This window comes from Lutra lutra, chromosome 1 (assembly GCF_902655055.1).
Source record: "Lutra lutra chromosome 1, mLutLut1.2, whole genome shotgun sequence".
Classification (NCBI taxonomy): domain Eukaryota; kingdom Metazoa; phylum Chordata; class Mammalia; order Carnivora; family Mustelidae; genus Lutra; species Lutra lutra.
In genome coordinates this window covers 113726193-113750837 of record NC_062278.1, presented here as the reverse complement: position 1 = coordinate 113750837, position 24645 = coordinate 113726193, and the positions used below count along the sequence as shown (strand labels likewise).

At 38.8% G+C, this 24645-nt stretch overlaps 1 protein-coding gene across 1 annotated transcript; it reads left to right on the top strand.

Annotated features, from left to right (window-relative positions):
- The first annotated feature begins 544 nt into the window (after positions 1–544).
- Positions 545–19075, top strand: TMEM207 (transmembrane protein 207). The gene is made up of 5 exons (XM_047698391.1): positions 545–649; positions 2526–2563; positions 8423–8467; positions 9301–9443; positions 17370–19075. The coding sequence occupies exons 1-5, from the start codon at positions 575–577 to the stop codon at positions 17498–17500; spliced, it is 432 nt and encodes a 143-aa protein (XP_047554347.1). The 5' UTR covers positions 545–574; the 3' UTR covers positions 17501–19075.
- Positions 19076–24645: the final 5570 nt, after the last annotated feature.

The window sequence follows — 24645 nt, the reverse complement described above, 5'->3', positions numbered from 1 at the left end:
AAGCTTTTATTTATTTATTTATTTGTTTATTTGGCAGTCGTGTTGGAGTTGTTTCATCAAACATTGAAATATGCACTGTTTAAAAGTAGGGCGCGATCATCATGAGACAAGGAAAGCTTTATGCCAAAGGTTGAGTTAGACCTGGGACTGAAAATGATGTGTAGGAAAAGAAGAGGTAAAAGGACCAACAAAGGGAAGAAAATTAAACATTCCAAGTAGCAGATCCTGTATAAATCCCAGAAATGCCCTAGAATAAAACATGGTCTTGAATGCCCTAGGTTATTTAAGCAGCCAGCTAGTTTTGCAGGTCAGCATGTATAACCCTGACTTCTGAGGGCTTGACAAACAGTACCAGGGTTCTGACCTTACAGTGAAATTCCTTGAACTCTGAGTACCTGTGAGCACGCACCCAACATGACTGCCCCCCAGTGAGTGTGCACATTAAAAGTCACAAGGAGCATCATTAATGAGTGCTTCAGTGGGAAGCATAACTTAGAGGCTAACAAGTTCCAAGGAAAGAGGGAGATCAACACAGAAGCCCAGCCACTGGCTTCGAGCAGCTCGTTCCTTAAGTATGTTGGGACCCAGACCTTTTAATTTTACTTCAGTGTTCTCAAAAGCAGGAACCTCATGTTTGCCACTATTCCAGGTAACCATCTCTCTTTTTGGGAAAAGATTTTCAGGGGTACTCTAAGAAACTGATTTGTTCTAGATTTGTTTTTTGGGTAACTTAACTATTCTCACATTTATAAGATTTCTTCTAAGACGGTGTTACCACCAGCTTATGACTTACATATTTATTGGTGAGAAATACAGAAGACAAAATGGTCCATGTCATTAGTCTTATTTCTTCTTTATTAGTTCTACTGCCATTGAAGTAATATGACACAGTGTAATCTTTGCTTAACTTTGCTAGGCTGTGCATTTTTTTTTTTTTAAATAAAAATTACTGCTGATAAATCCAAATGCTGTGGCAGGATTAATTTAAGACATATTTACTGTTGCCTACAACTGTCCTTGAGGCTTCCCCATTTCTCAGTGCTGAGCAACGCAGACAGACCCATCTTAGAGTTTATTTTGGTTCCTCTACTTTTTTTAGCATCTCATTCAGACTAATACCTGCATTTCTGTATCTGTGTTACTTGAATGCAATGTATCTGAAAGATTTCAGTCCTGCTCATCATTTCGTGATAACCCCGAGGTCTGTCAGCTAATGCATCAGCAGTGAGGTAGGAATAATGGATGACTGTGGACTCCTCGCTAGGTAGGGCGCAGCACAGGAGACTAGGGAGTGACTTGAAAGTGAAATGCAGACTTTATTTATCTGTTAAGCTGGATCCCTAATGATTTCATCTACTCATAAATAAACTTTCTTTATGGACAAAATTTGAATGTTCATTTTCCTCTCTGTTAGTATGCAAATCTATTTGCTGCATTCGAGCGAAAGAGAGTGCAACTCATTTTCTGGGCTTATAAATTGTTCATTACCATGCTCTCTGATGGCCAATTCATGGCTCCATCTGCAACTCGACAAATCTCTTTGCCTAGATAAACTTGGTGGAGTAAAATATAAGGTGCCAAAGAAGATGCATTTGGGATTAAAGGGGGAAAAAGATATATTTCACAAAAATCCCCGAGCTTATCATTTTAAATTTTGTAACTTCATACTTGTATTCATATTTGCATGGTATACTCTAGGATAATAAATACTTCACTGATCTCATTAACCCAAGTTTAAGAGCCACCTATGAATGACATGTAAAGATTTTCTAATTGTCCCTGGAAAGAGTCTCAGTTTAAGGGAAAAACAAACCTGCAAATAAAACCTCTAGAACAGAGTACTTTCTTTCCTCTATGATGTGTTATTTTAACCGGTAAGGCTCAACACAAAGAACTAGGATAATTATGTTGAAATGCTGATGGTTTGGGTCATTTAAAACAAAGCAATCAAGTTTACTACCTTTTCTCCCTTCTTTGGTAAAGACACACATGTAAATCTCAACAGGACTGTCATGTAACTTTAAATGGACCTTCCCCCCTTGGAGCTAGTTAAAGTCACTCCTTCATGCATGTATTTAACACCCATTAATGCTAATGGGATGGACTTCTGTTTTCACATAAGGAACTTGATTTCTTTGTGTGAAAATAATACTCCGCAAATAATGAACTTTCTTCCTCCAGCTAAAATGTGAAAACAAAAAAATGCAAGGTGCAAGGAAGGTCTTTTGAGCAAACAATATCTGCCTATAGAAAGAACAAAAGGCATTTTCACATCCCATCCGTCTACTGTCGGATAGGAATCTGGCTCACAATATGTATTTCCTGTCACCGCTGAGCTAGAGAATCTACCAGGGGATTTTTTTTCAATTAAAATTCTGTGCACCAATAATGGACTCTGCTATGGAGCTTTTAATTAAAAAAACAAACGGAATGATATAAACCCACATTGTCTCTAAGCACTCTTTGTATTAAAGGATTAGACTGATGAGATGTTTGGATTTTATTGTTCTAAACATGTGTTTCAGTTGGTGCTCTCGGACCCACCATGTGAAGAAAGTGAAATGTAAGTAAATAGCAAGAGGCTTCATGTTTTTATTTAGCATTTTCAAAATTCAAAGAATAAAAAAAGGCTCAAGTCATTTGAGAAGCCCCAAATGAGTCTCAAATGATGATTATAATCATGCAAGAAAAGTAAGAGCAAATTGTTTTTAAATGCAAATGGCTCAATTTTTCTAAAAGCAGGAAAAGAGACAGTTTCATTATGATTAGCTTTGGCAAATATAAGGAGCCTCATTGATTTCTAGGTATTTTTGCTCACTGCATTCTCCACCAGAGTGGTAGCAAGGGTTCTTCAGGCTCATAAAGATGTCATCTTTGTCCGCACCCCCACTTGGAAGTCACAGTGTTGGTGGGCCACCATTTTCTGGGTATTCAGTTTCAAATATAAGCCAACTGACAAAGATTCTCACCTGTATTTTGTGTACATTTCAAAATGCATTTGATATATGTTATGAGAATAACTGACTCAATTTTCTCACTTTGGGGACCGTCAACTTAATGGTTCCCAGAATTCTATTCTGGACTTGGGGGAGAAGGTGCCATTAATAATGCTGATGATGATTAATAAGAGCTGTAATGCACTGTGACTTAATGCAAGTGTCAGAAAAGCATGTCTGCCAAGCACGGCCTTCTCGGTGTAGCCCTGATGACCAGGTGGCTCTTTTCAATTATTATTACCTGTCACCCTCAAGGCCAAAGTCTCATGGCCTGGGCGCTGCCTCCAGATGAAGAGGCCATGCTATGTGGAATGCCTTCCTTGGCCCTGGAACCATTCACCTGCTTTGGTGGATCATCTCATTATTGATCATCTGTGCTTTATGTCTGTGCTCTTCTTCCAGCTCTGGCATGGCTGACTCTCCACTGCTCTTTCTTTGTGTTGATTTTGGACTCCCCTTTTTCTGTCTTCTGGTGTTTATAACATGATGGAATTTTTCATGCCTGATGTACTTACCTAACTCTGGACCTCCTAGCTGCCTCATCTTGCCCAGTCATCTCCTATCTTTGACCCAGCATAATAGAATACAGAAATTTATAACTGGAAAAGATCATAAATGTTGAATCTAATTATTCAATAAATATGATCATAAATGTTGAATCTCATTCTTCCATCAATAGAACAGGAAAATACGCTACAGAGGACCTTGATAAGTGGACTTTCCAGTCACTGAGGCTACTGGTCTCCTTTTTAGGGGAAGAAACTGAGACCCAAAGACAGTAGCAAAGTAATGCAGGGCTTCAGCTAGTTCTGAAGTACAATATTTTTTTTAGCTACCTCACTTTGCATACAAGTGTCTACTGTGTTTGGCATTAATACCACTGCTTTTGAATGAAAAGAAGAGACTACCTCAAATATAATGCCTAGCATTATAAATTTATTTTCTGCTCTAGCAGAAAATAAAAAGAGAGGGCAAGAAAGTAGCTGGTATTGCAGAGAGGTGATATTAGGTAAGTATTTTTACCGAAGATATATGCCAAATCTTTTGCCACTACAAGGTATTTGAGAGATGATTAGTTTTATTTATTTTTTTTCAAACCCAAACTATTTTTTCTGATCTGAACTACTCAATTTATTTTTATAATGGCTTTTCATTAGTATGAACAATACATTGCTAGGCTGTCTTTGTATAAAATTTAAATATCATAAGTAATTTAGTATATGAAAAAAACTAGATAGAGCCTCCCCATTACAGCCCAATCTTTTTCCTCCTCAAAATAAGCAAGTACATTGATACACTGATGTACATATATATTCATAAGTAGAGTAACTTATAAATATGATCATACATCCACAGGATTTTGTCAATTAATTGCATTAATAGATTCTGGATATCTCACCAACTTACCTGACTCAAGGAAGTTAAGTGTTTTGCTTGAGAGTAAGCAAGTAAAAAGCAGAGCTTGGATTTGGACCCAGGACTGACTCCTGACCCAGAATTTTACACTACGAAGTATGTATATGTACCATACATATATGCGTACTATATGTACTACTATACCACTATATATATATTACAAATTTGCACCATAAAGCTGTATTGTATGCCCAATGTTAAATGAAATTATACACTGGGTGAAATACCTGAGGATATATGGTTCATCTATTCTTCTAGATACTATACAATTTACCTTGGATTAATGAGGTCAAGCCACCACTCCAGGTGATATGATACAGTACCCATCTCTCTCCCAGATTGTTATAGCTAAATGCACTTTTGCCTACGTTAAGGGATGATTTAAAAAAGAAAAAGATCCATGAAATTTGTTATTCCATTTATTCTAAGAGCATATGAAAAATGTTGTCCCCATTGCCAACAGAATCCTCTTCATAAAGCCCAATAGTTTGAATTCTTCTCTAGTGTCTACTCCAGGAATAGTTGTGCGTCTGGTGAGTAATGCTGCATGATTTTGTTAATTTTAGAGGATACTATATAACCAAGTCTCTCTCTCATCCTATTAACCTCTAGAAAGCTTAAGCCAGATCCCGAGTTGGGTTAAATTCTTCATATGGGGTTTACTATATTCAATTTAAAAACTGATCTCACTCTTGGCTTATTCTCTTTGTGTGATACCCTCCATGCTCTCATTTCTATTACTTTTTGTATTTCTAATATTTTTAAAGCATTTTGGAACACAGAATATTGAATGCATTCAGGCAGTACCCCCCATAGTAATTTGAGGTCAGAGCTGGCTTTTCCTCTTCCCAGTGGTGGGGCTGCATGGTAGTAAGACTCATTCTCCACAGCCAGACCATTTGGGTGTGAACCCCAACTCGGCCACTTGCAGCTTTGTTATCTTGGGCAAGTTACTTCATGCCCGAATTTTCCCAATTGTACAATGAAGATTATAATATTGTGACCTTACCTCATAGCATCGTGAATCTGAAAGTGAGTTAATTCCCTCTGAAATTATATAACTGGTTTAGAAGAATGCCTGGTACAGGAAGTTCTGGCTAAATCTAGCAAAGGAGCCACTGGAGCAATTCTGTAGTTTTCTTCTAGAATTTTTCAAATTGAGGAATTTGTAGTTAGACTTAGGTCCACAGAATCTCAGCGCTGAGAAGAATAATAAAGGTCAACTAGGCTAATCATCCCTGTAAAGGAAAAATCATCTCCATAACATTCGGAGGCAGTAGTTTTACACTAAAGTCAGAAAAAAATCCTTCAGCAACCACTTCTAGAGAACACTCATGATTGTGAATGTCTTCCTTAAGCTTCATAGTTGGTTCTCTTTTCTCCTGAATGTTTTTTGTTTTTGGCATCATCCCAATTTGACCAATAATATATAAATCTCTGAGTAATTGCTTCACTTTAAAAAATGTAATTTTCCCTACGCTGAATATCTTCCATTTAAAATTTGAGCAATTAGGGGCACCTGGGTGGCTCAGTGGGTTAAGGCCTCTGCTTTCGGCTCAGGTCATGATCCCAGGGTCCTAGGATCGAGCCCCACATCGGGCTCTCTGCTCGGCGGGGAGCCTGCTTCCTCCTCTCTCTCTGCCTGCTTCTCTGCCTACTTGTGATCTCTGTCAAATGAATAAATAAAATCTTTAAAAAAAAGGCCTTGTTTAAAAAAATTGAGCAATTAGAATATTGTTATTGTTCTGATACTTTTTTAAGAATTAAAAAAAAAAAAAATCTGTTTAGGGAGCACCTGGCTGGCTGGCTCAGTTGGTAGAGCATGTGTCTCCTGATCTCAGGGTTCTGAGTTCAAGCCCCACATTGGGTGTGGAGTCTACTTAAAAGAAAAAAAAAAAGAATTAAAAAAAAATCTTTAAAAATTGATCTTGCAAAAGACATGGAAATAATGGTGGGGAAAGGAGGAAAGCACACAGAGTCAGAAGACTTGTAATCTGGTTTGAGTTCTTTGACCAGCTAATGATCTCCACAACTTCTCTACTCTGGGTTTCAGTTGTAGATTATGTAAATTGCTGAGTGAACTAAATGCTCCCAAAGGTGCCTACAGTTTGGAAATTCCATGATCACTTTGCATTTGTCCAGCTAACTCCTTCTTGACCATTGTATTTATTGCATATCAGAAACTCCAGCAGTGATTGCACAAGATCAAAAAGAGAAGTAAGTCAATTTGGATAATTGTTATCACTGGCAAAAAAAAAAAAAAAAAAATACTGAGTGGCTTAAAATTTAAAGAACTGAGAAACAAATTGAGGTAGTTAATCTTTAAAATTGACATTTTGATAAGAATGAAGTCTATTCTTAAATGTCGAGAGGGTAAGCAAAGATTTTTAATGGAGGGAGATGAAGCAATCCACACTCCTGATTATGCACTTACTTTTCAATTTCCCAAATAGGAAATTTCTACTCTTTTGTTGGGCTAGAACAACTAGAGAATGTCCCTATGTCTACAGTGGGATACTGTATGTTTAAGATTTATATTTTTTTAATATAATACTTAAAATTTTTATGACTATAAAAGTGATGTACATTCAAAACATATGGAAATGTGGGAAAGATAAAGCACCTCATGATACCAACTGTAAGGGAAGAAAGCATTGTTAGTAACTCGGTGTATAGGAGTATACTACTACAAAACACCTAATTAGTGAAAACATTGCATTTATGTAATAGAATATACAAAGTAGAACTGAGCCCTCTTTGTTATTTTACTTCACAAGGCTTTTGATGATAAGTATGAATCTTCTTGATGACTGGATAACATTCCTTTATAAGGATGTCTCATTAATTATTTTTAAAATCCTTTATCGATGATTGCTTGTCTTAGGATGCCTTCTAAAATTATACTTCAACTGCCATATTTCCCCAGCCGTTTGCACATGTGTCTTTACGTGAATACACACACACACAAAGCCTACAACACAAAAAACGAAAAGCATGTTCCCTGGGTGATTAACTTTCCTCTTAAATGTTTGGGGTAAAATTTTTACGTTGACACCTCACATATGTTAAAAAGTCACTTCCAACTAGAACGATGATAAACATGACACACTGTCTCCTTGGAGAGGCTGGGAGCAATAAATTAGCTGACAGTTATGAGTGCTTTCAAGCTGAAAAGTACTGAGTGTTATTTTAACAAAAACTGAAGTAGCCATGATTAAGTACAGCTCCAACTCACAGACTTACCGGGCTGTGATGAACAGGTTTCCACTGCTTAATCCCAGAATACTTCGACAATGCCCATTTACCACAGTATGAAAAAAGTCCATCGGCACACCTACATTCCCGGTGCCTGGCATAGCGACGGACTCTGTGATAAATAGCACAGAAGTGGTTGAGGTTAGCTAAGCCTCCCGAAAATCACACTGTGAACTTTGTTTTCGTGTGAGGAAACGTTTTAAAACTTATCCCAGGAATGATTGCATTGTGCCTAGACACTCAATTGGCTTGACCATCCTGACTGAAAGAATCGTCACACTCTTTGGCAAATGGCACGTGTGGCCACTTTCAGTCATTTCCCCCTTTCTTCTTCCTCTAACCAGGTCTGCAGCCTGGCTATTCTCTACCAAGATATTAAAGGTTAACAGAAATTATAAACCTTCCCTGGTGAATCTGCATTTTAAAGAAATTTCATACCTAATATCTATGACATGTTACCTCTGAAAAGTTAGTCTCCATCTTCCCAATACACAACTGTCCTTATAACTCTAGAATCAAACCTTACGACCATGAAATTGCCTATGTGTGACAGTTGCACATTCACCTGTATTCTCAGTGTCCCGAATGAACTGGGCATATTGCGACCATTTGGTTCATTGTGTAGGGAGGTGGTACACAGTGAGTACATGATTGTTCTGGGAAAATAGGTACAGTCAGAACAAATATTATGGACCAAGAGAATAGGTTTTGGCCATCCAGAGGTCCGACATTAACTCTTCTTCTTTTACCACCAGGTGCATAAACTATAAAGATCGATACACAAGTGACTGGTATATCTGGTAAGGATAACCCCAATTTGTTATAAAACCTTTGGTGAGGTATATATACTCTGTTTCCTAAATAATAAAAATGGCACATAAAATCATAGAGTTAAGGTAATTTTAAAGGTCATGAAATACATGTGGAAACATCACGTTCTGATTTTTGGTTAGTGTTTACTAATGTTCTTCCTGTGACAGGGAATTTAAACTGTTTTGGGAATAGTTTATTCCCAAATTAGAGAAATTCAACAATGAAATAATTGTTTTTCCTTTTGAAATCTCCCTAAATGACTCCAGTACTGATTTCAAAATTCCTAAAAACCTTCAAAATAAGACTTCTACCTTTTACAAGCTGTCCTTCAGAAACTGTTAGACAGTAGTTATACACCTTCTACATCATGACTTCTGTATTTTTTAAATAAAACATTATTAGTTCTCTCAATTAAGTGGTTAGATCCTGTCTTGTCTACTTTAAATCCCCAACCCCACCCAACATCTAAAACTGCCTCAGTTGCTTAACTACTAGTTGAATGCATGGCTGGCTGGCTGAAAGATAGGAATAATGGATGAATGAATTAAGGGACAAAGACACTGTTCCTTGGAATAACCTTCAATTTCCAGAGGAAATGATCATCATCCTTTGGCAAGATCGACCCACCCTGAGCACCATAAATGTTCCAAGTTTAGCAACAGTATATGAGTAGTGGTGGGGGTTGCTTAAAGAGTTTGGCCTCACAGATTTTTTGCACCCTGTCTCCTGGAGCTCTTGCCCCCTTTCCAGGAAGCAGCAGGAGTTCCTAAGCTCCCTGCATGCTCCACCTCACTCCTTCTCTGCTCCTTCTTGGCATCAGGTTCTTGCTGCTGATTTTCCTGGTGACTCTTCTCTGTGGAGTCATGTTCTTCTGCTTCCAGTGCTGGCTGAGGAGACCTCGAATGGAATCCCCAAGACGCACCATGGCTGTTTTTGCTGTTGGAGACTTGGACCCCGTTTATGGTGAGCTGTCTGCACACTTCTAAACTTTCTGTTTGAAACCTAATGGTTTGTGGTGAATTGAAGAACTAACCTCTTGAAAAGCCTATTTGTGAACTGAGAACAAGACATGGTTTATTGGAGACCCAAAGGCATGCCGTGGGGAGAGAGTCTAAGTGAGAAAACTTCAGAAAAAAGGAGACCTCAAAAGAAAAAAAAAAAATGTGAATTAGGGAAATGACCCATATTTGAGTATGGCAATAGAACCTCAACCTTTTGTTCAGTCAACATGCAAAAGAGAAGAGATACACAGGGCTGGTCACTCCAAGTGAGGGGTAAGGTGTAAGGTACACAATAACCTCTTCGAGGCTTTGATATCAAACTGTCCTGCTCTGGTGTTCCTATAGTGTCATTACTAAGTTCTCCATGCCTCACTTATCTGCAGTAACATTGAACCATACTTTCCAGATTGTCTGCTACCAATGGATAGCCTGAAATACTTGGAATTGGGCAGGCGGGTGTCAATGCTCATGTCCCTTCTCCCCAGACACAGGGGCAGCACCCTGATCCTGCCTGTTTCCAACTCCCACCCCCAAAATGACGCCCATCCTATTATTTTCCAGTCTGCATGAGAGAGTAAGCAATGGAGGGAAGCCAGGCTTTAGAGTTATTTGTAACTGCCAGCCTTAGTTGTAGGTAATACAATTATCACTTACTGGTTTCCGGGAGATCACAGGTCATAGATTATTTCTTTGCGTTAAGCATTGTTCTCAACCAAACCATCTGTCATGAAACTCCCTCTGAGGTGCTGTCTTGTACACCATACATAGAGGCCTCAAGAGGGCTTCGTAGAGATTAATAGCTGTGCTTCAGGAACTTGGGCCAGCATAAGATTTTCAATGGATGGAACAGGGAAAGCCCTGGGAAAACTAACAGCTAAATAAAAGGTGGAGTAAAAATAAACCTAAATGCCCAGGGGTACAGGTCTGCGAATCGCCAGGTTTACACACTTCACAACACTCACCATAGCACATATCCTCCCCAATATCCATAACCCGACCCCCTCTCCCAACCCCCTCCCCCATCAACCCTCAGTTTGTTTTGTGAGATTAAGAGTCACTTATGGTTTGTCTCCCTCCCAATCCCATCTTGTTTCATTTACTCTTCTCCTACCCCCTCAACCCCCCATGTTGCATCTCCTTTCCCTCATATCAGGGAGATCATATGATAGTTGTTTTTCTCCGATTGACTTATTTCGCTAAGCATGATACCCTCTAGTTCCATCCACGTCGTTGCAAATGGCAAGAAACCTGGCGATTCGCAGACCTGTACCCCTGGGGATAAAAATATATGTTTATAAAGCTGTAAAAAAAAAAAAAAAAAAAAAGAAAGAAAGAAAGGATGAATACCCAAGTTTTGTAGCAACATGGACGGGACTGGAAGAGATTATGTTGAGTGAAATAAGTCAAGCAGAGAGAGTCAATTATCATATGGTTTCACTTATTTGTGGAGCATAACAAATAGCATGGAGGACAAGGGGAGATGGAGAGGAGAGGGGAGTTGAGGGAAATTGGAAGGGGAGGTGAACCATGAGAGACTATGGACTCTGAAAAACGATCTGGGAGTTTTGAAGGGGTGGGGGGTGGGAGGTTGGGGGCACCAGGTGGTGGGTATTGTGGAGGGCACAGATTGCATGGAGCACTGGGTGTGGTGCAAAAATTAATGAATACTGTTATGCTGAAAAAATAAAAAAATTAAAAAAAATAAACCTAAATGTTTTAATATCAAAACTTGGTACTCAAGATTTAGAGATTATATTAACTATTGGCTTTCTAAAAAGTCATTATTTAACAAAAGAAACACATGTCGATTTGAGAAATGGTTATTTGCTGAAAGATAATTAGAGTCTCCAATGAAAAAATCATCTTTCGCCTAAAATCAAACACTTTCTATTGAGCATAGAAGGAAATAGGGCCACCAACATTCTTATAAATTGTATTAGTCAAAGGGGTCAACATGGTAACATTGGTCTATTTTTATTTATTTAACTTGAGGCATTTAACAAATAAATGTAATTATGATACCTCCAACTTGACTTGAGTTTTTAAGGAGGATAATCCACTCTGGTCTTCTTAGCCCTTTATGTACTCTGAAGAAGACTCTTTTACTAGACTGTCTTGAATCATTAAAAACTTCTCTTCTTAATTGTAAGCAAGCTGTAGTAACCAGTTGTAGTGTTATCATTTTTAAGGCAGTGTATGTGCCACAGTTATATCCCCATTTTTCTGATGTTTTTATGTTTCCTGCTTGGTGATTTACACATATGCTTTTGATTTGCCTGAATGTGCCTGAACAGGTATGATTGGGAGAGGTGTCAAACCTGTTAGATTATGGCAATAATCTGCATGTAATCATACCAAATGCAGGGCATTAGAATTGCATTCTCTGTCATTGTGGACAGAAAAAGAATATACTTGGGAAGAAATTATTTAAAAAAAATATAGTCACAATTTATTTCACATCTACCAAGTATTAGGCACTAAATTAGGGGCTTCTCAGATATTATTCCTAATTGCTAAATACCAACCTGGGAAAGTGGCTATTATTCCTCTCAGAAGATGTAATATACGTTTCTCCCTATGCTGGATGAATATACCACATAGATCTTTACTGCAAGTCAACTAATACATTTCAAATTGTCCACTATTGAGGGTAGGGAGCCAGTGAAAATCGGGGCAGGTCACTTTATTCTTTCCTCTAAGTGATCCTGTATCTCAGACCTCTAGGCATTTCCACTGGGTGAGTCTTCAAAGGTAGGTTTTGTTCTCCAGAATCCCCAGTCCCTTTCTCCTTCCATCGGTTCCTTCCTGATGCCACTGGTATCTCTCTGAATCTTATGTTGCTCAAGAAACTTTAAATCTCTCCTCTAGCTCAAGTTATATTACAAAACTCATTTTTGTTGTTTGCTACTTTCCATTCTAGGGCCAGAGGCTCAGTTGCCCATTCCTATTTTTTTTTTCTTTGCCTTGTTGGGTGTTAGGTTATCCCACCCACTACCCATCTCCCACCCTTTCTAAAGGATGCTCAGAAGAACATTATAGGCAGTGAACAGCCATTTGCATGGTTTTTGATGTGGAGATGTCTCCCAGAGTTGTGCTTCCTGGCATTCCTGTTTTCCCCCTCCCAAGCAAAATACAATGGAGTAATTGAGGAAGTGGTATTCTCTGTGATCTTTAGTGACATCTTCTTGACTAGCAATTTCTGAAAGTAAATTCCAGGGAGTCAATATTTTAAGGCAGTCTGAAACCCAGACCCTGACTGGATTTCTTTCCCCCACTGGATCCCCATTATACTTTCATTTCTCCTGACAAATGATTCTTCCTGCCTCTTATTTCTGTAAAAGCAGGTTTTCTCCAAAAGGAAAATGAGGGAACCACAACAGGACCTTTTTATGGCTACAGAGGAGGTAAGAGCCAAACTCTCTTTAGAGATTGGCTACTCTACTCTACTGAGCACAAAGTATGTGCTCATAGCTTTGAGTTGAGTCCAGTCTCCACCAGATTCACACATCCACACTGATGGTTGTGGGGTGGTACCTCAGGATCTTCCTCATTGTAGCAGTTCAGAAGGGAGAGGAAAATGAGAATTCACTTGAAAGACACTGGTGACATTAGAATATGAAATAAGGTTTCTGGACTCCCTGCCAACCTTTGAGCACAAGGGGAAGATAGGACATTCCCTCCTGAAGATAGGAATTCCCTCCTGAATGTAGGAAATGGGTCATTTAAAGCATTTTAATGGCTAGACTAGATTTTCTTTATTAACCTTGGGGTTCTTCCTAGACCTTTACTTTATTTCTTCAAAAATTATCTCATGCTATTGCCACTATTTGCTGAATCTTTTAGTTGAAATAGCTCTGCTCTTCTGACCAGTGGGTCTGAGGTTTGACTCTCAGGATCCCATGGAAGCTGTCCTCACGTGACAAGCCAAGAGGAGAATTTTGATGGAATATGGAAAGCTGGGATGGACTAAAATTTACTGCTATTAAAATATATAAAATGGGAAATTTCTTCCACTAACAATACCAGACAGCAGTATTATGGCTCAGGTTGTCAATTATCTTGATTAGAAATATTCAAGAGACAAAGACAAACACTTGCTTGGGATCCTCATAAACAGTGTGCCAGCCCAACGCACCCAATGCACGATGATATTTCTGTCTGGGAAAGGTCCTTGGGAATCTCACACAAATACCTAGGCCCCTGTTGATCTCATGTACCAGTAGGCAGGCCTTTTCACAGTTCTCTGCTGATCTACTACTCAGATTCCTCAGTCTTTCCTCTTCTCTCATGGGATCTATGTTTCTATGTCCATAGCATGTCCAAAAAGGGGGAAAGAATCCCTCCAATATCCCCATGGAGGGTAAGGAGAAAGAGCGAGAACTGCTAGAGAAAGAGGAAGGGAGGGAGACCAGAAGGAAGCCAGGAAGGTGGAGGGAAAGGGGAAGGATGAAGAGTAGAGGAGAAGGAATCTATAGTTGGAGGTTGGAGGTATTTTGAGGAATGAAATGAATAATGATTTATTTTATGCAAGCCTTAGGTCATGTTACTTTTTTCTGCCTCAGTCCCACATCCTCTTCCAGGACCCAGCCCCCAGATAGTTTCTCTTCTTCTGTTATCACCCAACACCCCTCCCCACTCCCAGCTCCTCTCATGGATCCAGTTTTCCCTTAGCATCACTGCTGTACCCCCAGAAAGGACCTGTTCAATGCCCTACACCTTCCTCTGTGAGGTTCTCTGTGAAGTGATCTCTGGAACCTCTTGCCCTTTCTCTCAGCCATCAGACCCTAACAGTTCTAGAATAACTCAGCACCTGTGTTAGGGGCAAGCATTTCTTGTTTTAATGTTTTCTTATGGCCTTACCTTACCTTACCTATTTTAATGATGCTTTTGGAATCCCTTTTATCTGAGAAGTCCACAGAAAATGGGAGATTTTGAAAGGTATTTTCCCCCTCAAATTAATAAATGGAGAGAACACACACTGGGCCACAGAAATGACGTTTTAAAGGACTGTATACAGATTTTTAGTAGAGGTGGGAAAAGAAGAGAACATCATTAAAATTCTCCACACCCATCTATACCCCAAATCAGAATCAATGCTCTCACTTTAAAGGATCTGGTTCTGTGAGACAGGGTGAATAGGTAGACAATACAAGTGACCTGAAAAAAGTTTTGAGTTTTTTAGTTTCATAGTTTTGTTTATGTGTTAAATCTGTATTTGAAAAAATAAGTAATGGCAAAGGAGTTGTAAAGTTGACCATAAACAGACTTTTTTTTGTTTTTGTTTTTTGTTTTTGTTTTTGTTGTTGTTGTTGTTGTTGGTTTACTGAAAACAGGTCTTCATTGAAAATAAGGTTGTGAAGCTGAGTAAAAGCCCTTATTTGTGAGAAAATAAGACATTTAAGGATAATGAAAAGAAAAACGTTTGGGTTCTGGTAGGTGAGAGGACAAAAGGCTTGAGGGAGAAAAAACAATCTAGTGTTCATTAGAAAGAGAGAATTTGAGAGCATAAAGAAAAGATCCCCACAATTATCTGTCCATATTCCTTATTAAAAATAATAAATTGGGACGCCTGGGTGGCTCAGTTGGTTAAGCAGCTGCCTTCGGCTCAGGTCATGATCCCAGCGTCCTGGGATCAAGTCCCGCATCGGGCTCCTTGCTCGTCAGGGAGCCTGCTTCTCCCTCTGCCTCTGCCTGCCATTCTGTCTGCCTGTGCTCGCTCTCTCTCTGACAAATAAATAAATAAAAAATCTTAAAAAAAATAAATTACTGTAAAATCTACATTGCCTCCATTTCCATCCTATGTAGATCAGACTTGGGTCCTGTTAGCCCCAGCAAGGCAGCAAACAGGTCCCATGCCATTTCTGAGAAGCCAGCGAGGTAAGTGCCCACGGAGACACCCCTCCTGAGGCCACTCATCTTAGGGGTTGATCTCCTCAATAATGCTGCCTTTCAGAGATCCAATCTTCCTAACCCCATTTCTTCCACAATTTCAGAGATAATCTTCCCTTTTTTTGTACTTCTGGGTAAATAGAAATACTAATCTTTCATCAATGATGAAATGTAAGGGCTCTGAATTGGGGAAGGGACAGAGAAGAAGCAGGCTTCACATGCCAGCTCCTCTCTCCATCACCTCTCCCAGATCCTATCTTATTTTAGGATTGTTTCCGAAGTGTTACCTCTCTGAACTTTATGTTCTTTAGGTAAATATTCTGTGACTCATTTTAGGTAAGGAAAGAGGGAGCATTTCATTCACCTACTTTCGTTTCAGAGCATAATAGTAATAATAGCTCACATTTATTGAGCACTTACCATGTGCCACGTTCTGTGCTAACACCTAACATCTTTAGGCTCATTTACTCTTCCCTACAATGCTATGAGGGGTTCACTATCATTCTATACTCCAAAGATGAGGGAGCTCCTCCTCTCTGCCATTGTAGTACAAAAAGGTACATTGTATAAATGAATGACATAGTTATGTTCTGATTATATTTAATATATAAAAGCAGTCACAGAACTAGATCTAGTTCAAGGGCCATTTTTTTTTTTCTCTTTAAAGGTGTATTTTTTTTAAAAGATTGATTGATTGATTGATTGATGAGAGAGACAGAGAGAGCACATGTGAGCAGGGAGAGGGGCAAGAGGAAAGGAAGAAAATCTCAAGCGGACTCCACACTGAGTGTAGAGCCCCTGAAAGGGCTCCATCCCAGGACCCTGAAATCATGACCTGAGCTGAAACCAAGAGTCAGAGGCTTAACCCACTGAGACACCAGGCACTCCTCTTTAAAGGTGAATTTAGAGTTGTTACTAGAATTTATAGTAGTCATTGTTTTGAAAAGAAGCAATCAGAGCACCTGGGTGGCTCAGTAGGTTAGGGTCTCTGCCTTCAGCTCAGGTCATGATCCCTGGGATGGAGCCCCGAGGTGGGCTTCCCCCTCTCTCTGCCTGCCTCTCTGCCTACTTGTGATCTCTGTCAAATAAATAATAAATAAAATCTTTAAAAGAAAAGAAAAGAAAAGAAAAGAAAGGAAAGGAAAGGAAAGGAAAAGAAAAGAAAAGAAAAGAAAAGAAAAGAAAAGAAAAGAAAAGAAGCAATCAAACCATTTCAAGACAAAGACCAAGGTAGAGGAAAATATATGGATTGTGGCTTTGAAATGTTACTGTTGGTTCTTGTAACTCAAAAGCAGTAGCAGTCTTTCAAGGAAATACTAACAGGAGATTTCCAAAAGAGCTATGGGAATAAGTACATAGCTTCTCAAAGTGATCAGTTTGAGGAAGAAAATGCTTGTTTTTGATATTTAGTACCTTACAGTGTGCATAATCTTAAAGTCAAAATTTTTATTTCGAGGCATTTTTAAAAATTTGATCAGGTTTTTCCTTTACTGTGCATGTGTACTTTAGATGCAAACTTTTCACAAGTTAACATTTTTACTAGTTCTCATAGAGAAATGTTTAATTAGTTACATTTGTTTAGTTTGCAGAGCATAAATATGAAATAATGAAGTTCAGACATTACGTTTAAATATTTCTATTGAAATTTGCCTTTCCCATGATGGAAACATTAGCTAAAATACTGTTAGTATTTACAGGAATCTTGTCTTTCAGTCTACCAAAAAGGGCATTCTTCCTACTTTCTGCCTCTAAATTGTAAATGCTTCTTGATGGGTTAGTCAGTGATGATATCATCTGTTCATGAGAGCAAATTTCCTTGCTATAGTGACTAAACTATCACTTTAGAGAGAGCAGGATGGTTGTAAATTTTTTCTCAAGGGCACAAATAATTTTCTGTTGCTCCAGTGATCCAAGAAATGCCAGATTTTATTAGGCAGTTCATGTACTTCTGTCTTATGCTGACTAGAAAGATTACAAGTCCCCATTTTTCTCTTTCCAGGGACAGAAGTGGCTGTGAATCCAACTGTTGGAATTCACCTTCAAACTCAAAACTCTGAAATGTGTCCTGCTCCATGTTTTGGCACTTTAGACCCCCCACCTCCATATGAAGAAATTCTGAAATCAAGCTGATAGCTCCAGATCGTCAACTGACAACATTAGAAACATTTTTTTTTTAATTCTGAAACATCAAATGTAGGAACAATTGTTTTATTTAGTGTGAATTTTCAGAAATCAATTAATAAGCCTGAAAAAGGACAATTAATAGAGTCTGCAAAAAGACAAGAGAATGACTGTAGAGAAAGAATTTCGGTCAGGGAGATGTTTCAGTAGTGAATTACTGGACTTTTCATGTATCATTGCCATATTCTGTTTCATGCTATACAACCAAGTGATTGTCTCTCTATCAACACTCCCATTAATGCATGGAGTAGTCTCCATTAAGTGCGATTCCACTCCAGGTACACATCACAGCTTTCTCTGCCTTATTCTCTCTGTTTTCATCCAACCCCTCCCCTCGTATGGAGTTAATAAGAGTTATCATAATTAAACGATGGTCCAAGTGGAGATTCAGACATGTCCAGACCCAAACCAGAAAGAGAATATTTGAATTAGGGTAAAAGGTGAGAGTAGGAACAAGGGACACTCAGAGTTGAAGGATGAAGGGTGAATGAAGGAGATTAAAAGTCCCCGTTCGAAAAGGTGCCTCTCTCAGCCTGAGGAGAGAGAAAGTGTAGATGGAGGCTGAAGGAGACCCCGAAGCTGTGCGGCATGTGTAATAGCACAGTGTGGAGAAGGAGGAGGCTCCCATTTGGATGGTAAATGTAGGCTCTAGAGCCCACAGTCTTTCTCTGGTACCTGGAGACTCGGCATTTCTTGAGGAACTATGATAAGTATCTTTGGCTTAGATATCAATGTTCTTATTGAGAACACTGACTACAGAAGTAGCAATGGGACAGTTTCAGCATTTTTGCAGTGACCATGAGCAACGGGGTGCCAGGAAAAGAAATCCATGCTAGAACAGCCGGTGGTGTTCAGCTGACAAATTTGTCAAACAAAACAACTGATACCTCCACTTATTTACTTAAAATACCTCTTAAGATAGCTTGATGAAATTTATCTCCTAATCTTTTCGCAAACTTGTTTTTCCAAACTTTCCTCATCTCCAGCGACAGTAACAGCAACTTTTGAGTTGCTTAGACCAAAGAACTTGGAGTCATTCTTGAGTCCTCCGTTTGTGTCTCTTCCTGTATCCCTGTTGTCAGAAAGTGGCTTGGCTCAGCTCTTAACTTTAAAATAAGCTTAGATTCTAAACAGTTCTTACTACATCTCTGGTGGGAGCCACTCACAACCAATCATTGCCTGGATGACTGTAATAGCATCTCGACTGGTCCTTTTGCTTGCAGCTTTGCCCTTCTATATATTCTATTTCCAACACAGTAGCTAGAGCAATATTTTCAAAACATAAGGAGAATCATGTCCCTTACCTAAACTCCAGTGACATTCCACCTCACTCAGAGGAAATGCTGAAGTCCTTATCCCAGGCCCCTGTAGGATCAATACCCTGCCCAGGTCTCCTTTCCCGTGACTCTCACCCTTACTTATTTGTCCCAGAAACACTGTTATCAGACCTATCAGGTGTTAACCTTCCTGCATCTGTCTGTTCGGGCCCTAGTACTTGCTGTTTCTTTTTTTCTTTTCTTTTCTTTTCTTTTCTTTTTTTTTTTTTTTTGACAGACAGAGATCACAAGTAGGCAGAGAGGCAGGCAGAGTGAGAGGGGGAAGCAGGTTCCCCGCTGAGCAGAGAGCCCGATGCAGGGTTTGATCCCAGGACCCTGGGATCATGACCTGAGTTGAAGGCAGAGGCTTTTACCCACTGAGCCACCCAGGGGCCCCATTTGCTGTTTCTTTTGTCTGCAACACTCTTTCTCCAAATATCAACATTGTTTCACTCTCTTACTTCCTTTAATTCTTTGTACCAATGTCACCTTCTTCATGAGACCCACGCTGATTATTCTACTTTAAAAATTGCAACTTCTCCCCATCCTGGCACTTCCACCTCTTTGTCTCAGATACACTTTTTTTTTTTTTTTTTTCATAGCACTAACCACCTACTCTACTACAAAATTGAATTCTATTTATAATCTGGTCGCCTTCCCTTGCTAGAATGTAAATCTATAAGTGGACAGATCTTTGTGTTATTCACTAATTTATATCCCAGGGTCTAAAGGAGTCTGGTATTTAGTATGTATTCTAGCAGATTTTGTAAGCCTTCTTACCTAGTTCAGGAAAGTCCCAAAGGTAAATGGATGAGATTTGGTAGGGATAAGGCTTTACAACAGTGAATGTGGGTAAGAGCCAGGGGCAGATGGCTTATTGCTACTAAAATAATCTCATTAGTATCTACTGATGAAAGAAGCCCAGAGAACTTGTGTTAATATACTCTAATAATCTCAGGTAGGTAAGCAAGGTTTAGGGTGTATACAAGGTGCTTCCAGATTTTATTCTCATGATAATTTTGTGACCTAGCTACCCCTAACTTCGAGTTACACATGGTAGATTGAACATATCTGCTCCCCTCTGAAATGCACTAAGATTATAATAAAAGAGGAAAAATGTTTTTAATTCACAAGAACAAAGACATTGGCAAGAAGATGACAAAGAGCATTAACAGCAAGATTTTGGTATACAGAGAGATATCTAAAATGGAGGCAGATGGATAAATCATAATTCATTGGGGTTTCAAGTTTCTCCACTTGGCTTAGTGTCTTCAGGGACAAAACCGAGAATAATCAAGCAAATTCATGCTGTAGCAATGCAGGGAGTCCCCAAGAATTAGAGGTAGGAGAGGTGAAGAGAACTCTGGAAATGATGATGAACATGATCTACAGGAAGATAGTATTTTTTTTTTTAAGATTTTATTCATTTATTTGACAGAGATCACAAGTAGGCAGAGAGGCAGGCAGAGAGAGAGGGGGAAGCAGGCTCCCTTCTGAGCAGAGAGCCCGACTCGGGGCTCGATCCCAGGACCCTGGGATCACGACCCGAGCCGAAGGCAGAGGCTTCAACCCACCGAGCCACCCAGGCGCCCCCAGGAAGATAGTATTAAACAACTTAATTAGTATTAAGAACATATTAAGAGCCAGTTCCAGTCAGGACATGACAACAAATAGCTGTAGGATGATAAGAGGGATATTAAGAAAAAAAATACATAATAAAAATGTGGTGATAAATTAAAAATTGGTAAGTGGAAAGTGAAGGAACTGAAAAGATGATTCTGTATCTATGAAAAACAGAAGCAGGATTAACCCCCCAACCCTGAAATGGTTAAACTATGAATAATGTAAATAGTAAGTAATGAGTTTTACATTGGGCATTAGTTATATCAATAAGCTAAACAGAGGGGGAAGTGTGTCTAAGGATCTGATTAGGATTTAATAAGAAAACTAAATCCTAATCAGATTGTGGGAAGTCAGTGAATAATATTTAAAATTAAAAGAAAGGGATGCTTAGGTGGCTCAGATGGTTGGGCTTCTGCCTTGGGCTCAGGTCATGATCTCCAGGTCCTGGAATCACGAGCCCCACGTCTGGCTCCCAGCTCAGTTGGGGGCCTGCTTCTCCCTCTCCCTTTGCCTCTCCCCCTGCTCTTGCTCTCTCTGTCTCTCTCTCTCTTTCTCTCTCAAGTGAATAAATAAAATATTTTTTAAAAATAATTCAATTAAAAGAAAATTTTTTAAAAAATTGTTAAGTATGTCATTTGGAAATTGGGTCCTAAGTATCTGAAGCAAAACACTAAAACAGTTGAAAATTATTGCCTCAAGAATTTGGAGATAATGCTATGTGGGGTTGGGTTAGAGCTAAGAAGTGCTGGCTTTTATCTGAGCCTATGATACAATTTGAGTTTCAAAACTAAATGCATGCGTTACTTTAATTCTTTCTCAATCTCTCTTTCTATAGCCCTAGCTATCTATCTATTTATCTATCATGATCCATCACTGCCTTCATTTAACAGATTAGAAAATGTGGGTTCTGGAAAAATTACTGCCTTGCCCAACATTCATTGTTTACTAGCATGAGGGACAAAACTAGAGACGAGGCATTTTGATCTTTCAGTTCCTATTCCAGATATTTTTCCCCACAATGATCATCTAACTTCAAAAGTGGCTACAAGCGGCACATGGCTGGCTCAGCTGGTTGAGAGTCAGACTCTTGATTTTGGCTCAGGTCATGCTCTCCATGTTGGGAGATAGAGCCAGGTCTGGCTCTGTGCTCAGCAGGGAGTCTGCTTGAGATTCTCTTCCTCTCCCTCTGCCCCTCCCCTGCCGACATGTGTGCATGGGCACGTGCTCTCTTTCTCTCTCTCTAAAATAAATAAATCTTTTTTAAAAAGTGGCTACAAACATCAGAGAATGTGGGTTATAAGTAAGTGTACCTCTAATAAGTCATGCTACGGAGTTTTTGTTCATATCCTATGAGCTATGTATGTTAAAATTCATTCCCATTACAGAACAGGCAGTGGATATAATCGACACCTAGAAAAGTACAAGCGCATCTGGAAACAGGGCTAACGATTCAGCAGCTGGAGTTTGCCAAAGACGTTAGTGAAAACACGGTTGAAGCGATCGGAATTTATTTTTGTGACTTGCATTTATGTGTCAGGGCATGCCTTACCAAACTGCATGCTTGGCATGTGGTTGGTTGGTTGGTTTTGGGGGATGGGGGGAGAAGTGTGGGAGGTGTTGGCAGGTAAGTAGGGCTGATAGAAAAAGTTTGTTTACATAAAAACTTTTTTTTTTGACAGAGATGTCTTATCAGACAACCCAGATTACATTTTCATTTAATTCTAAAAAATACCCATTAAATGACCACTACATGTTAATTATCATGTAACATTCTGGATAGATTTCCCCACCAAACTTGTTAGTATGATTTATAGTGATATTAGAGTTTCCATTACTTTGCTCAGATCTCCAGACAGAGACTTAGAAGTTCTAGCAGATGCTCCTCATGGTCCATGGAAAACTACTGAAAATAATAAAAGTAATTTGGATTATATGATATCATAACATTTAAAAAGGAAATTTAAAACAATAAACCTGTACATTTTCTGTCATCTCATCTCTGAAAATCTTTACTTGCATCTTAGTTCACCAATAAATTGTTAAACTTCTATTTAACCTGGTGTTTCAGGTTTAATTCTAGTAAGACTAGAGTTTTTTCTTCTTATGTTAAAGAGCATTCATTTTTTAAATGAGGCTTTTCTAATTGCGCAAAGGTGTAGCTTTTTTCTTTAAGCATCCAGCAGAGGGCATGAAAGCCTACTTATGATTGTAGCCCAATGCTAGATTTGATTTAATGGCTAATGAAACCACAAAGCTGAGTTACTACTGATACCAGATTTTTGACAAACCCAAGCAGAATGGAATGATAATGATGTTCAAGCTTCCAAAGAGGAAATCTATTACCTTACCACATATTGCTCACAATGAAGCTGAGCATCAGGTGAGAGATACTTGCCATGGGAGGGTCTAGAAAATCTGATATACACTCTCACTTCTGAGGAGGGGATCTATGAGTTTGAGTTGCCCACAAAGGCAGGCTAATGGGCGTACAGGATGTTCACGTGGTATGGAGAATCTACAGCACCAACCCCACAGGTCTAGCCTATTTCTTTTGTACCTGACCACAAGTTCCCCTTTCATTTTCAGTTTTGTAGTTCCAGATTTGTTTCATTTGTGTTAGGAGCACAACTTTTATAAAAGACAACTTTAAAATTCAATATCTTTCATGAAGATGAAATAGAGTTGGGATAGAACTGAATAGCATTCATGTGGACAATGAAATGAAACTCCAGCAGAATATTATATCTAGGGCAAAATGTGAAATACGTCAGGATCGTGTGAGAGGAAATGAGACGATGAAAATATGTTGCCTGTGAAACCCCACTTTTGATAAAGAATGGTTTCTTTTTAATCAGAACAACAACAAAAAAGACAAATATATACATCCCAAAGGAATCTCACTTTTAAGTTCATTTTGCTTTGTGATTTTGTGCAAAATAATCTTATCTAGGCTATTTTTGTCTTTCATATTGAATACTAGATCCTGGGAAAGAGTGTAGTTAATTGCTTTATTATTTTTACTAATTGTGTTTCTAGGAAAATGAAATAAAAGTGATATCCCTTTACAAAATGGAATTGTGTGGTGATAAAAATGTAATTTAAAGTTGTGCATTTAGACAAGAGTTATTCTTTTCTTCTAAAATTATGTCAGTCTCTACCTATCTAATTCCTGAAGCAAATAACATATATCAATCAAGATGGCAGATTTCTATATTAATAAGATGAAAAATGGTATTGTTCAGAAGCACTGAAATTATCAATAAACACAGGTTTCTTATTTTTATTACTTATTGGGGAAGGCTTCCTTTTTGGAAAAATCTATTTTGTGGGATGCCACAAGCAAAATTAAGAGAAATTTTTTTTTTCCTTAGCAATTAATACAGTTACGTTTGCTTTTCTATTTAATAAGTAGTTTTTGTTTTTCCGGTTGCATATGAAAACTGAAGTGTCAATTCAGATTATTTTCTCTTTTATATATCTAAATCTGGGTAAATTTATAATGTTAAAAGAATCTTAGCTACCACTAACTAATTGCCTTCTAGATTTAGCTATTATTTTTTCTTGAAAAATATCAAGAGACACAAACTAAGAAAGTCTAAGGACACATTTTAAATAATCAGTGAACGACTACATACTTACCTAATATCGTGGAGAGTATTTGTCGCCTGTGACTTGGCCAAAACAAAACAAAGATCAGTGCTATATGAGGAGAGTTGGATGAAGGGATGGGATCCCAATCTTTTAACGATCTTAAAGCATTACTGGGGAATGTTCTGATAAGCTGCTAAATGTGAGGGACACCACCCATGGGACACACTCAAATAATAAGAGATGGAGAAACCCAGGGCTTTTACCCTACTGTTGGGGGTATACATATTTGTTTCAGTTCAGAACCGAACTGTATAAGCCTTTACAAGAGAGTTTGTTTACTTTAAAAATACATTTTCTTTTTTTTTTTTTTAAAGATTTTATTTATTTATTTGACAGACAGAGATCACAGGTAGGCAGAGAGGCAGGCAGAGAGGCAGGCAGAGAGAGGAAGGGAAGCAGGCTCCCTGCTGAGCAGAGAGCCCGATGTGGGGCTCGATCCCAGGACCCTGGGATCATGACCTGAGCCGAAGGCAGAGGCTTTAACCCGCTGAGCCACACAGGCGC